Genomic DNA, 13,114 nt, shown 5'->3' with positions numbered 1-13,114 from the left:
CGGCAAGGCCAGGATTTAACCACTGCCTCTCAGAAGGGCCCTGGAGGAAGGGTGTGTGGGAGGGGGTGGTAGACATTTCAGGGCAGGGCAGGTGCAGGCAGGGACCAGGCGGGTGGGGACCGGACGCACTGGCCGGCAGCAGGGTCTCCGTAGCAGGGGCACAGCTGGCAGTCCTGTGGTGTCCCCCGCTGGGCGTCCCCGTAGTATCCTGGCTGGCACTGCTCACACCGAGGGCCCTCTGTGTGATGCTGGCAGCCCTGGAGGAGCAGGATGTGAGTTGAGGCTGGGCCCCCAGAGGCCACAGATCACTGGGGTAGGGGGAAGGAGGGCAGGACTCACCTGGCAGGCACCTGTTTCAGGCTCACAGGCCTCTGAGTGACCGTGGCAGCTGCAGCGTTCGCAGGTACCCAGGTAGAGGCCACTGGGCGTGCGTGTGTAGCCTGTGTCACAGTCCTGGGGCAGAAAGATGGCAGTGGGAGGGCCTTGCTGAACATGGCCCATTCGGGTGGGGGCACTGGATGGCCAGGGCTGGGGAAGTGGGGAGGGCTCGTGGAGAAGGGGTGGGGAGCACCATAGAGGGGGCTGGCTGGGCCGGCGTGGGGCCCAAGACTCACCTGGCAGGACGGGCCACGGTACCCGGGTGGGCAGGAGCACTGCTCCACTTCCAGCGCGGGGTCCTGGCCGGTTTCCTCAGGCACAGCCACATCCATGCTGATCCCAGAGACCCTGGCGTGACAAGACCCCGCATGAATAGGACCGCTAGCTCTGTGCCAGGAACGCCTGGAGTCCTCCACTCGGAGGGTGTGGTCAGTCCTCCCGACAGCCCTGTCACAGCGCTGCTGGGGCCCTGTCCAGATCTCCAGAGGTTGCGAGGGCCGTGGCAAACAGCCGTTACCTGCAACTTACTCCAAACCATCACCCTTCCTCACCTGGAGAGGTTATACCACCCCATCCCCCTGGGGTACCCAGTGACAGGCTGATACAGGCTACAAGAGCCTTGGTGCCTGAAAGTAAGACCACTCTCCGGCGAGAGACTCTCCAGAGCTCCCCGTGGGCTGAGGCTGGGGCTAGACTTGACCTGCGACCACATCCCTGCGTGGCCCTCCCCACTCCTGCATCCCTCTCCTTGGGAATCACGTGCACCCCAATCCCCATCTCAGGCTTCCTTCTAGGGAGCCTGGCCCCAGACCAGCCTGTAATGGAGACATTGTTAGACTCTCCATTTCACAGACAGGGAAAGTGAGGCACAAAAGGGTCGCACAGTCTGTAAGTGGCTGTGCCGCACTGCACCGTGTAGACAGAGTCCCTTCCCCAAACCCATGCTGGTCCTCCTGCCCCGCTCCAGACACCTGCTCTCAGCGGGCTGCTGGGCGTAGGATGCTCGGACCAGGAGGGTATCGATGCCCGCCAGCGCCATCAGCAGGTGCTCCCGTGTGGCTGGCTGCCCATCGGGCCGCTGCCATGCTTGCTGCCAAGGAAAGGACATACGTGCTCAGCCCCGGATGTCCTGGAGTATTGATGCTGGAGAGGCAGGAGCAAGGGCCTGCCCGCACCCCTACCCCAGGGGACAGTACTGCTCACCTCCCGGAAGGGCACAGTGAAGGTGCTGGGCTGGCCGGGGCTGGGCTCCTGGGCCGGGTGGTGCTCTAGGATGATGTTGTTACCTTGCAGCACCACCAGTGGCTGCCCGTGCAGGGGTGTGGAGCCTGGCTGGGACCGCTGGGTCACTGTGAAGCGCAGCTCTCCTCCATAGGAGGTCACCTGGGACCAGGGTTAGATAGGAGCTTAGCAGGGGCCTGAATTTGGGCCCTGTCGCTGCTCCAGCCACCTTTTCCATGCAGTGTATCTCACTATTCTCCCAAGGCACCACGACCCTCCTGCCTCCAAGCCTTTGCCTGTGCTGTTCCTGCTGCCTGGAGTTTCCTTTCCCTTCCCACCCACTACCCACCTTGTCCCCCAGGAAGCGTGAAGGGAGGCTCCAGAAGTAGGGTCCAGATAGGAGTCTGTGGAAGGAAGAGAATCCCAGTTCCCCAGGCGTGGGGGAGAAGATGCCCTCGTTGGTGGTGTGGGTGCTTGCAGCGTTGGTCAGGCTGAAGTGACCAGGCTCCTCAGAGGCCCCATGCACCTGGGAGGAGGAGAAAGGGCTGGGATGGGGGCCATGGCCTGGGACTGGCACTTGGTCCATCCAGCCCAGGGCTTGGCGGTCCTGCCCGCCCACCTTGCAGAGGTACCTGGGCACGGCTCCAGGAAGAGCTGGTGCACTGACGACTGACACCCATGCAGAAGCACTTGAGGCAGCCATCGGGGTTTTGGGTACTCAGGTGGAAAGAGCCGTCAGCACATTCGTTGCACAAGCGCCCCACCACATTGTTCTGCAGGCACAGAGTCGGAGCTGAAGGACAGCCCAGAGGAGAGGCTGCCTGGAGCTCAGGCCGAATCCACCCTCAGTCCAGATAAGAACCCGAGACCCAGGGGAGCCACTGAAAGAGTACATGTGGCTGGGCGTGGTGGCTTACGCCTGTAATCCCAGCACTTTGGGAGGCCAAGGCAGGTGGATCACCACAGGTCAGGAGTTTGAGACCAGCCTGGCCAACATGGCAAAACCCCGTCTCTACCAAAAATACAAAAATTAGCCCAGCATGGTGGTGCACAGCTGCAATTCCAGCTACTCAGAAGGCTGAGGAAGGAGAATCGTTTGAATCTGGGAGGTGGAGGTTGCAGTGAGCCAAGATTGCACCACTGCACTCCACCCTGCGCGACGGGAGCGAGACTCCTTCTCAAAAAAAAAAAAAAGAAAGAGCACATGTATGAGGCGTCATTACCATCTGAACAGTAATTCCCACTTAACAAGGGCTTAGGCAAGCATTTTTCCCTTTTCTCTTTGGCTGCCAGGGGGTTCACCAATAAATTTAAATTTGAAATACAGCGACTTGATTGAAATAATTGCTGCTTCTATTTATGGAGTGTTTCATGCACTGTTCTGCTTTCCATTTGACATCACCTCATTTAACTCTCCTAAGGACCTTGAGAGGTAGGTGATACCTTCATCCTTCACATGAGGAAATAGAGGCTCAAGGATGTGAAATGACTTGCACAAATTACTCAGCTTGCTTATCCACTCTGGGATTGAAGACCAGGAGTGCCTGACTCCAGAATCTGTCCATTCTTTTTTACACTGACACTTGCTACGCACATTCTTTTCTTTTCTTTTTTTTTGAGACAGAGTTTCACTCTTGTTGCCCAGGCTGTAGTGCAGTGGCACAATACAATCCTGGCTCACTGCAACCTCTGCTTCCCGGGTTCAAGTGATTCTCCTGCCTCAGCCCCCTGAGTAGATGGGATTATAGGCGCCCGCCACCACGACCGGCTAATTTTTGTATTTTTAGTAGAGATGGGGTTTCACCATGTTGGTCAGGCTGGTCTTGAACTCCTGACCTCAAGTGATCCACCCACCTCAGCCTCCCAAAGTGCTGGAATTACAGGCGTGAGCCACTGCGCCCGGCCGATGCTCCCATTCTTAACGCAAGTGACCTCCCTTCTCTGGCCTCCATTTCCTTATTCACAAATTGGGGACACTAATATCTATATCATTTTATCAATGTGACAATGGACAAAGTATAGCAAAAGCAAAGGTACAATGCAGATACAAAGGCTGCATAAAGAATGACTGGGACTTGAACTCGGGTCGCCTGACTCCCTAACAAGTGCTCCTTCCCAACACCAGACCACCTCTCCCGGTACAGAAGACTGGTCAGCCAGGTCCACTAGCCTCTATGTTACCACCCACTGGCCAAGGGTCTATGGAGAGGACAGAGCTTCCTTCCTCCTTCTCCAGCTGTGGTGCTGGGCCCAAGACCCCTGGGTGGGTGGCGGATGGCATGTGTACCTTACAGCGGCAGGCTTCCCCGGAGGTCCCCATGCTGCCACGCTCATCACAGCGCACAATCTCCTGGTCTGGGACACAAAGTTGGTGTCGGCAGGGCAGGTGGGAATGGGATAGACGCGGTTCGAGCAGATAGAGGAACAGTGGCTCCCCAAGGATCATGAGCTGGGGCAGGGAGGGAGGGTGCTTGGTGTACAGCTCAGGTTGGGTTGCGAGGTGGTGTCAGGGGATGGTGGCAGCCATACTCACTGACAGGCCTGCACTTCCCGCCGGGCTGGATGGGGTTGCCCTCATATCCGGGGGCACAGCTAGGGGAGAGAGGGCGCCCCCGTCAGTGGCACTTCCATGACCCCACCCAGGAGCCCCCTTCCTGCAGCCCCCAAGGCTCTCCCTCACCTCTCACAGCGGCGGCCGGTGTAGCCTGGGGCACAGGCGTCACATGTGGCTTGGCCATCCGTGTCCAGGAAGCAAGTGTCTGAGAATCTGTGGGTATCAAGTAGACAGGGCATGGGGCAGGGCTGGGGTCAGGCTTTCTCCTCCCACCCTGGGAAATGACCGCTGTCCACACAGACACAGTGTGCCATGAGGCATGACACCATCTCCCTGCCCGGCACAGCAACTGTGGGAAGTCAGGGGGCTCATTATACAGACAAGGAAACAGAGGCCTAGAGAGGTCAAGGAGCACAGGATAACTTAGTGACCAGGCGGACATCTGAATCCAAGTCTCCCGCCTCCCTGCTCAGAGTATTCTCCCGGCCTGCTGCACGGCCCCCAGCCACACCCCCCACCCTGAGCCGAGGCTGACCTGCGGGAGGCATCAATGTACGGGCAAGGGCAGGGCCGGCAGGCAGTGGCTGTGGCTTTTGTGGCATCCCCAAAGAAGCCAGCCTTGCACTTGTTGCACTGTGGCCCCTCCGTGTTGTGCTGGCAATTCTAGGAGAAGGAAGAGGGTATGGCTCAACTTCTAGAGCAGAACTGGGCCAGATGCTGTGGGGGGCCTTGGAGGCTGTCTGGTTCAGCCTCCCCATCACGCTGGAGGCACAGCTTTGCAGACAGGGGAGCATCGACTGCAACCACTTACAGATGATGGGGAGCTTATCACCTCACACAACAGCCTGTCCCATAGATGATTCCAAATGCCTGCTTTTTATCAACCTAAACCTGCCACCCTCTTCCAATCTGCACCCACTGGCCAGTTCTGCTCTCCAGAGTCTGTTTCTTCTACCTGACACCTTTGCAGGAATTTGGAGATGACAATGCTGCCCTGCCTGAGTCTTTTCTTTGGTCAGCTCCACAGTCCCAGCTCTCGCCACTATTCCTAAGAAATAAGGTATCACCCTAAGGGCTCTTCCCCCTAGGGCTGCCCTCTGCAGGTCATGCTTCTTCATTGGACACTCTCCAGGATTAGTCTGATGAGGGTGGAGGAGAGGAGGGCCATCACCTCCCTTGTCTGGACGCTATATCTCTGGGGTTTGTTGTTGTTTTGAGACAGAGTCTCGCTCCGTTGTCCAGGTTGGAGTACAGTGGCACAGTCTTGGCTCACTGTAACCTCCACCTCAAGTGATTCTCCTACCTCAGCCTCCTGAGTAGCTGGGATTACAGGCGTGCGCCATCACGCCCAGCTAATTTTCTTATTTTTAGTACAGACGGGGTTTCACCATGTTGGCCAGGTTGGTGGCGAACTCCTGACCTCAAGTGATCCACCCATCTCAGCTTCCCAAAGTGCTGGGATTTCAGGCATGAGCCACCGCACCCAGCCTCTATCTCTGTTATTGCATCCAGAGGTCATGATAGTTCATCTGGCAGTCATGACACTCATTCTGGAGGCTTGTGCTGAGCTCGTGAACACATGGAGTCTCGCACCTTGTCCTTGCTCCTATTTTAGTGTCCAAGTGCCAGCTGGCTCTACTCACCAGGCAGTGGCCATACACAGGGTCACAGGAGCTGGCATGGCCATTGCAATTGCAGCCAGAGCAGGTGCCCAGGTAGGGCCCACCAGGCACCCGAGTGAAGTGGGCATCACAGCTCTCGCAGGACAAGCCAGAATAGCCAATGGGGCATCTGTGGGGACAGGACCGAGAGAGTCGCTGCAAGGACTGTGAGGCCCTGCCGTTTCTCCTCTATCCTTGCCAGGGTCTCTGTGGCTCCCAGCCCTGCCGGCTCAGGCACCTGCACTCCTCCACACTGTGGGCACGACCATGGCTGGTGGCATGGGTGACGGTAGTATCCATGGCGATGTCGCTCAGCCCCACACTGGCCATCTTGGTGTTGTACACGGTCTGGATGAGCACGGCCTCCAGGCTCTGCAGCACCTGCAGCAGCTCCGCGCGCTGCACCGGCCGGCCAGACTCATGGACCCAGTGCTCCTGGGTACGGGTGAAGGTGGCAGGGGTCACACATCAGCACCTACTCAGCCTAAATCCCCCTTTGCTCCCAGCCCTAAGGGCTCAGGCACCACCTACCTCAGAGAACTGGACCTGGCGCTGGTTCAGAGCACCAGGTTGGGTGGGCGTGTGGCCTCGGGAGAGGAGGCGGTACCCGGCACCCATGAGGACCACGTCCGGCCGCTGCACTGGCTCCAGCATGCCACGGGCCAGCTCGTAGCGCACGTTGTAACGTAGGGAGCCGCCATAGGAATCCACCTGGCACAACAGGGTGGATCAGGGCGGGCAGCTGTGGGCACACTTGACACCCACCGTGCCTACGAGGTGCCTACAGTCTTCTAGCTCCTCCCTCACTGTGCCTACCTGAGACTCACTGTGTGCCAGGCACTGAGCTAGGTACAGGGAAACTGAGATGGGTGAGACTCAGGCCCTGACTCTAGGGTGTTTGGTCCATGGCAGGGTGTGGAATCATGCAGTGCACCGGGTGCCCAGGGAAGCCAGTGCGGAGGCACAGAACCCAACCCAGGCATGGGGGAGCGGTCAGGGAGGGCTCCTGGGAGGACAGAAGGCCAGCTCTTCTTCCCAAGCCAGCAGTGCCAGGGAGAGGTCCTGCCCTGAATGGATGAGCCACTGCCACAGGGGGCTGCATCGGGGCATGGCAACACCTTTCCCCCCAGGTCTGCCTTGCTATCCACCAACTGCAGAGGGAGTGGAGCCCACAGGGATTTTCTCCACCCAGGGCAGCAGCCCAGGCTTCTCACCTTGTTGCCCAGGAACTGCTCAGGGAGAGCCCAGAAGGAGTCGTGGACGAGGAAGCGGCGGGACAAGTCGACTAGCTGGAACTCATGCAGGGCTGGGTCGATCTGCAGCTGCGTGGAGGAGAGGGGTGGCATGCTGGGCTGTGCAGGCATCATCACATTCACACCTGCGGGTGGCAAGGGAGAGGCTAAGGGCTGCAGCCTGGACCTGCCTGATACACCCACCTGGAGGGGCAGCAACCCAGAAAAAGATGGGAAAGTTCTAGGGGAAATTTTATTTCAAGAAAACTTTGATCTCTCTTCCAAAGTGAAGAAAATGCAGGTTTTGGCCAGGTGTGGTGGCTCACGTCCATAATGCCAGCACTTTGGGAGGCTGAGGCGGGCAGATCACTTGAGGCCAGGAGTTCATGACCAGCCTGGCCAACATGGTGAAAATAAAAAAAAAAAAAATTAGCCAGGCATGGTGGCGCACACCTGTAGTCCCAGCTACTCAGGAGGCTGAGACAGCGGAATCACTTGAACCTGGGAGGCAGAGGCTGCAGCGAGCTGAGATCACACCACTGCACTCCAACCTGGTCCACAGAACAAGACTCTGTCTCAAAAAAAGAAAAGAAAAAAGAAAATGCAGTTCTTTTCCTCCTTCCCAAATACTGGAGCAGCATTTCCCAAAGCATGCTCTGAGAAAGGAAAGTCAATGCCATGGAATGATGGCTGGGGAACCTTTGGGAACCACAGGGTTAAAGAGGTCAAGGGGGTTCTTTGCAGCCAGACTTCTCAGGGCCTTTCTTGCTAAGAGACCCACAGACTTTCAGGGCTGGAACAACCCTGCGGGCAGGAGAGCTACACAGGGCTGAGGAACAGGAGCTCAAGTCCAGGTGTGTTGTAAGCCTGGGGAAGGGCCTCCGTTTCCTCATCTGTAAGGTGGTGCTTAAAGTAGCCTGCCTCCTAGAGGTATAAGCTAAAATGAGAAAACTGACATGAAATGGCTAGCTCTTATTGTTGCTGTTGTTATGACGGGTCATCCAGTCCAACCCTCTCCTATGTACACACACATACACACAGTACGCCACACGGGAATTCCCTTGACAGCATCGCCCCAGATCTCTAGGACAGCTCCACCCTAGAGAACTTTTGGTGGAGTGAAAATATCCTGTACCTACACTCTTCATTATGGTAACTATTAGGTTGGTACAAAAGTAATTGCTGATTTTGCCATTAAAAGTAATGGTGCCTTCCAACTTGGACCCAGCAGAATGGCTCCCTCAAAGAAGGGTGGCGAGAAGAAAAAGGGCCGTTCTGCCATCAACGAGGTGGTGACCCGAGATTACACCATCAACATTCACAAGCACATCCATGGAGTGGGCTTCAAGAAGCGTATCCCTTGGGCACTCAAAGAGATTCGGCAATTTGCCACGAAGGAGATGGGAACTCCACACGTGCACATTGATACCAGGCTCAACAAAGCTGTCTGGGCCAAAGGAATAAGGAATGTCCCATACCGAATCCGTGTGCGGCTGTCCAGAAAATGTAATGAGGATGAAGATTCACCAAATAAGCTCTATACTTTGGTTACCTATGTACCTGTTACCACTTTCAAAAATCTACAGACAGTCAATGTGGATGAGAACTAATCGCTGATCGTCAAATACATCAAATAAAGTTATAAAATTGAAAAAAAAAAAAGTAATGGTACTAGCCACACGTGGCCACTGAGCACTGGAGACGTGTCTAGTGCTGCTCAGGAACGAATCATTGTATTTCAATTTAAAGAGCCACACATGGTCAGTGACTGCCACAGTAGACGGTGCAGCTGTCATGGATGGGGAGCATACAACCTCCAAAGACTGTCCCTCCCAGCTCTGGACAACTTTGACTCTTAGCAAGTTCTTCCTTACATGGAGTCCACATCTGTCTGCCAATAGGTTCTCCCGCTCATCCTGAATTAAACCCCTGCAACCACAGGGGAGTCCAGCTCCTCACCCACAGAAGGACCGAGCACAGCCCCGGGTCTAGGTTACTCTATCCTCTTTCCTCCCTGCCTTCCCGGGATGTCTTCAGGCCTCTGCCCTCCTGGTCACCATCCACACACAGGCCACCTGCTCATGATGGAATTCCCACCACTCCCTCCCCTGGACTATCCAGATTGCAATCAGACAGCCCTGGGTTCAGCTCCCCCTCTAAACTGCTGTGGGAACCCAGGGAAGTTCCACAACCTCTCAGAGCCCTGGGGCTCTCATCTTAAAACTGTGAAATCAGGCCGGGAGTGGTGGCTCACGCCTGTAATCCCAGCACTCTGGGAGGCCGAGACGGGCAGATCACGAGGTCAGGAGATCGAGACCATCCTGGCTAACACGGTGAAACCCCGTCCTACTAAAAAAATACAAAAAAACTAGCCGGACGTGGTGGCGGGCGCCTGTAGTCCCAGCTACTCAGGAGGCTGAGGCAGGAGAATGGCATGAACCCAGGAGGCGGAGCTTGCAGTGAGCTGAGATCCGGCCACTGCACTCCAGCCCGGGCGACAGAGCGAGACTCCGTCTCAAAAAAAAAAAAAAAAACAACTGTGAAATCAGCCCTGACCTTGCAAGGGTTATTGGCAGTTTGATGACTGTCATGTCAAGCCACAGGGCCAACTGCCTGCTCACCAAATGGTGGCCATGGCCATTAGCATTCTAAATACACTGGGGAACAACTTTGGGAAGTAACTAAGTTTTGTTTTGTTTTTAGGGATGGGGTCTCATTCTGTTGTTCAGGCTGGAGTGCAACGGTGTGATCATAGCTCACTGCAGCCTCAAACTCCTAGGCTCAACAGATCCTTCTGCCTCAGCCTCTCAAGTAGCTGGGACTACAGGCGCAAGCCACCATGCCTGGCTAGATTTTTTATTTTTAATTATTTGTAGAGATGTGGTCTCACTATATTACCCAGGCTGGTCTTGAACTCCTGGCCACAAGCAATCCTCCCTCCCAGCCTCCCAAAGTACTTGGATTACAGGCATAAGCCACCATGCCTGGCCAGGTAACTAAGGCTTATACAAGTCATTTTTAGGTTCCTCAACCAAAAAAAGGGCATAAAATGTGTTGAGTGCTTTGGAGCTAACTCTCTACATGCATTTAATCCTCTGCAATGAAGAAGTGAGGGCTGCTTGATGCCAGGTGGGAAACGACAGAGCTGGGACCTGAGCCCAAGTCCAGGCAGTGCCTGGGCTCATGCTCTCAGCCATCCTGCCATTCTGCCTCTCAGAGCCAGAAAGAATTGAGTCCAGCCGCCTGCCTCTATCTTTGGGAAAATAGGCCCAGGGAAGCCAAGAGACTTGCCCAAAGACACAGCGGCAGTAAGTGGTGCAGCTGGAGGCCACCCTCAGGCTAAGGAGATGCCAAAGCCTGGGCTCCTATACTCTGGGTACCCTGGCACCTCTGTCTCTCAGAATGAAGACAATGACTCTGACGTTAGCAAATACCTCCTGGGTGCTGACCATGGGCTGAGCACAATTCCGAGAGGCTTACATATGCGACTCCACTAAGTCCTTACCAACCCCCGGAGGTAGTTATTACTCCACCCCCCGCGACTTTATAGATGAGAAAACAGACACGAGATAGTGGGTAACTTGACCCAGGACACAGGTGGACAGCGTCCACGTCAGGATCTGAAGCAGGAAGCTGGCTCCAGAGCCCGTCCTCTCCGTAACCTGAAGCAGGCAGGTAGCAAGGGGGGATTTGGCTTTTCCTAAACATGGTGGTTTTCCCCCCAAAATGCTTTTTTGACAGGGCTCAGTGTTTCTTCAGTGACTCGTATTCCTTCCCGAAACCTGGCCCCCTCTGTCTGCATCTATCCTCTGTGCCCACTGGAGCCTAGTACCCACCTCCCACCTCCCGCAGCGCTCACCCGCCCGCCAACGCACCCTTGAAGTCATCGGGTTGGTCAAAGCGCAGCCTGATCTGGTCCCGGAAGCGGCGGCTGCTCTGGCACACACTGGTGATGCCAAAGCAGAAGCAGGGCAGGCAGGAGGCGCTGTGCTCCAGGTAGAAGTGGCCATCAGGGCAGGGGCCTGCTGGGCGGCATGGGAGGGGGCTGCAGCCAGCTGTGGCAGGCAGCTCAGCTCCACCCCCACACCCGGTGACACCTGCCCTCCAGCAGTACCTCGCTGTGGGACGAGCTCAAGGACACCGTCAGGAATGCCAAACACCATGCCCCGGGCGTTCATGGCCTCACAGGTGTAGGCACCCTGGTCTGACTCCTTCAAGTCACGGATGATCAGTGTGCCACGGCCCCCCTCGCTGGTCACTGTCACCCTGTTGGCCCCAAGACAAGTGGTAGGATCTGGCCTAGGGCTCTGGACCAGCTGTCCCCCATTCCCACCCCACCACCCGGGCCCAGAGCCACACCTGGGATGAGAGGGGATGTGGCCCCAGTTGAGCCTCCAATTGATGATGGGGGTGGGGACGCCAATGGCCACGCAGGTGAAGGTCACTGTCTGGCCCCGGGAAGCCTGCATGGACTCCTGGGGAGGCGTCACCACCTGGGGGGGCACTGAGGAGACCAGGGCAGGGGTGAGGGCAAAGGAAGGAGGAGCGGAGGGAGCGCTCTGAGGGGCTAGGAGGGAGAAGAGTGGAGGCTGAGGCTGCGGACAGAAGCCCCCACAACCCAGCCCAGGGCCCACATCTCGATCCCAGCTCCCTGCTCACTGCAGCCAAACTCGTCGCTCCGGTCGGGACAGTCACTCTCCTCATCACAGTGGAAGCTGGCTGGGATGCACACGTTGGTAGAGACGCATCGGAACTGTGTGGGCCCACACACCTCTTCAGGGCGCTTGGTGGCTGGGGACAAAGCCAGGTGGTTCCCAACAGCCCACCCCTGTCCATCCTCCCTGGGCATCCCCAGAGTCACTCTCTCATTTTGCCCACATAACCCACAGTGGCCCTCACCATGCCTAGTCCCTGCTGCACAACACTGTCCACCTCACAGCCAGCATGATGCGGCCACCAGGTGTCATCGAACCACTCATCACATTACCCAGCCCCCACCCCTCACTCCACCTGCATTCCCTATGCCAGTTATGGCTGGCACATCACGGTCACAAACACAGCGTCACCCAGCCACACTCAGAGTCACAGAAGCGCTATCTTGCACACATGGACAAGACCCATGTCGAAGGCACAACCAGTGGGGGTGGCATCTCTGGGCGCCAGCAATGCCCCACACACCCTTCTCTACCAGAAAGGCCCGGCAAGGCGCCTGGCACAGCATGGTCCCCTGTGGGGCTCGACAGTCTGTGCTCCCACTGACAGGCCCTCTATGGAGTGGCCAGAGGCTGGAGGTGCCCTGGGACAAGGGCTGGGCCCCACTAGGCCTCTCTAGTGGCTGGTGACCAATATTCTTCCTCAGGGAGATGGAGCTTGAGAGAGACACAGACACAGACAGAGAAGTCACAGCCATGCAGGAGCGGAAGCCGCGCATCCACAGAGCAGGTGCGAGAGGAGACCAGGAGGTAGCTGTGGAGGCAGCTCAGGCGCTTCTGTTCCCCGCACTCTCAGGAGCCCATGAGGCCATTCAGCCTTCACATTCTCTGGTTCTGTGCCGTCCACAAGGACCTGTCCTTCCTTTGACTTCCCCAGCAGAGGTCCCTGGAAAGGGCCTTCCAACTAAAGCCCCCCATTACTTTCTCTCTCCCAAGGAGCTGGTGCTGACAGGCAAGCTTAGAGCCACAGAAAGGCATTCTCAAACTCTGCCGGTCTGTGGCATGATGTGGTCTGTCCCCAGGGCTTGCTGTGGAGTGGGCAGGGGAAGGAAGGCAAGGAGAAGCTGGACAAGCTCACGGCAGGAATATGGACATGCGCCCAGACACACCACCCAGGACCACAGAGAAGGGCCTGAAGATTATCCTCAATCTCGCACTAACAAGCATCAGGCTTCTCATGGGACGGGACATGCTGGATACCACCTGATGTGGTCTCTGCCTCTCCAGCCTCCCCCTCCTATTTAACTATCAGGACGCCCATAATGTCCACAACGTGAACTGGAAAGATGGATACCATAAGGGTGGGGCAGTGGGAGGCTGGAAGGACAGATGGGAGGGAAGAAGGATGACAGATGG

The 13,114-nt window shown here is 56.7% G+C and overlaps 2 protein-coding genes across 12 annotated transcripts in view; one reads left to right on the top strand and one right to left on the bottom strand.

Moving 5' to 3' along the window:
• HSPG2 (heparan sulfate proteoglycan 2) overlaps positions 1-13,114 on the bottom strand; it is a 117,629-nt gene that overhangs the window by 52,227 nt on the left and 52,288 nt on the right. For 9 of the 11 annotated variants that reach the window (XM_033227919.1, XM_033227925.1, XM_033227921.1 and 6 more), the window contains 19 exons: positions 11,706-11,837; positions 11,406-11,550; positions 11,161-11,312; positions 10,922-11,071; positions 7,029-7,192; positions 6,346-6,525; positions 6,053-6,249; positions 5,797-5,944; positions 4,689-4,816; positions 4,280-4,366; positions 4,133-4,191; positions 3,887-3,954; positions 2,232-2,372; positions 1,949-2,125; positions 1,582-1,761; positions 1,350-1,468; positions 615-726; positions 340-453; positions 130-257 (listed from right to left, as the gene is read on the bottom strand). In XM_033227919.1, the coding sequence (XP_033083810.1) occupies positions 130-257; positions 340-453; positions 615-726; positions 1,350-1,468; positions 1,582-1,761; positions 1,949-2,125; positions 2,232-2,372; positions 3,887-3,954; positions 4,133-4,191; positions 4,280-4,366; positions 4,689-4,816; positions 5,797-5,944; positions 6,053-6,249; positions 6,346-6,525; positions 7,029-7,192; positions 10,922-11,071; positions 11,161-11,312; positions 11,406-11,550; positions 11,706-11,837 (2,581 nt within the window). The remainder of the gene's footprint in view (positions 1-129; positions 258-339; positions 454-614; positions 727-1,349; positions 1,469-1,581; positions 1,762-1,948; positions 2,126-2,231; positions 2,373-3,886; positions 3,955-4,132; positions 4,192-4,279; positions 4,367-4,688; positions 4,817-5,796; positions 5,945-6,052; positions 6,250-6,345; positions 6,526-7,028; positions 7,193-10,921; positions 11,072-11,160; positions 11,313-11,405; positions 11,551-11,705; positions 11,838-13,114) is intronic. The other 2 variants (XM_033227920.1, XM_033227930.1) reach the window with 1 other exon arrangement.
• Positions 8,257-8,708, top strand: LOC117093164 (60S ribosomal protein L31-like). Its single transcript, XM_033227931.1, has one exon. It carries the CDS (start codon positions 8,279-8,281, stop codon positions 8,654-8,656), a length of 378 nt encoding a protein of 125 aa, XP_033083822.1. The 5' UTR covers positions 8,257-8,278; the 3' UTR covers positions 8,657-8,708.

Source organism: Trachypithecus francoisi, unplaced genomic scaffold, assembly GCF_009764315.1.
Source record: "Trachypithecus francoisi isolate TF-2019V2 unplaced genomic scaffold, Tfra_2.0 Lachesis_group12, whole genome shotgun sequence".
NCBI classification, from domain to species: domain Eukaryota; kingdom Metazoa; phylum Chordata; class Mammalia; order Primates; family Cercopithecidae; genus Trachypithecus; species Trachypithecus francoisi.
Note: the sequence above shows the minus strand (reverse complement) of the source record. Positions and strands in the feature narration are given on the sequence as shown.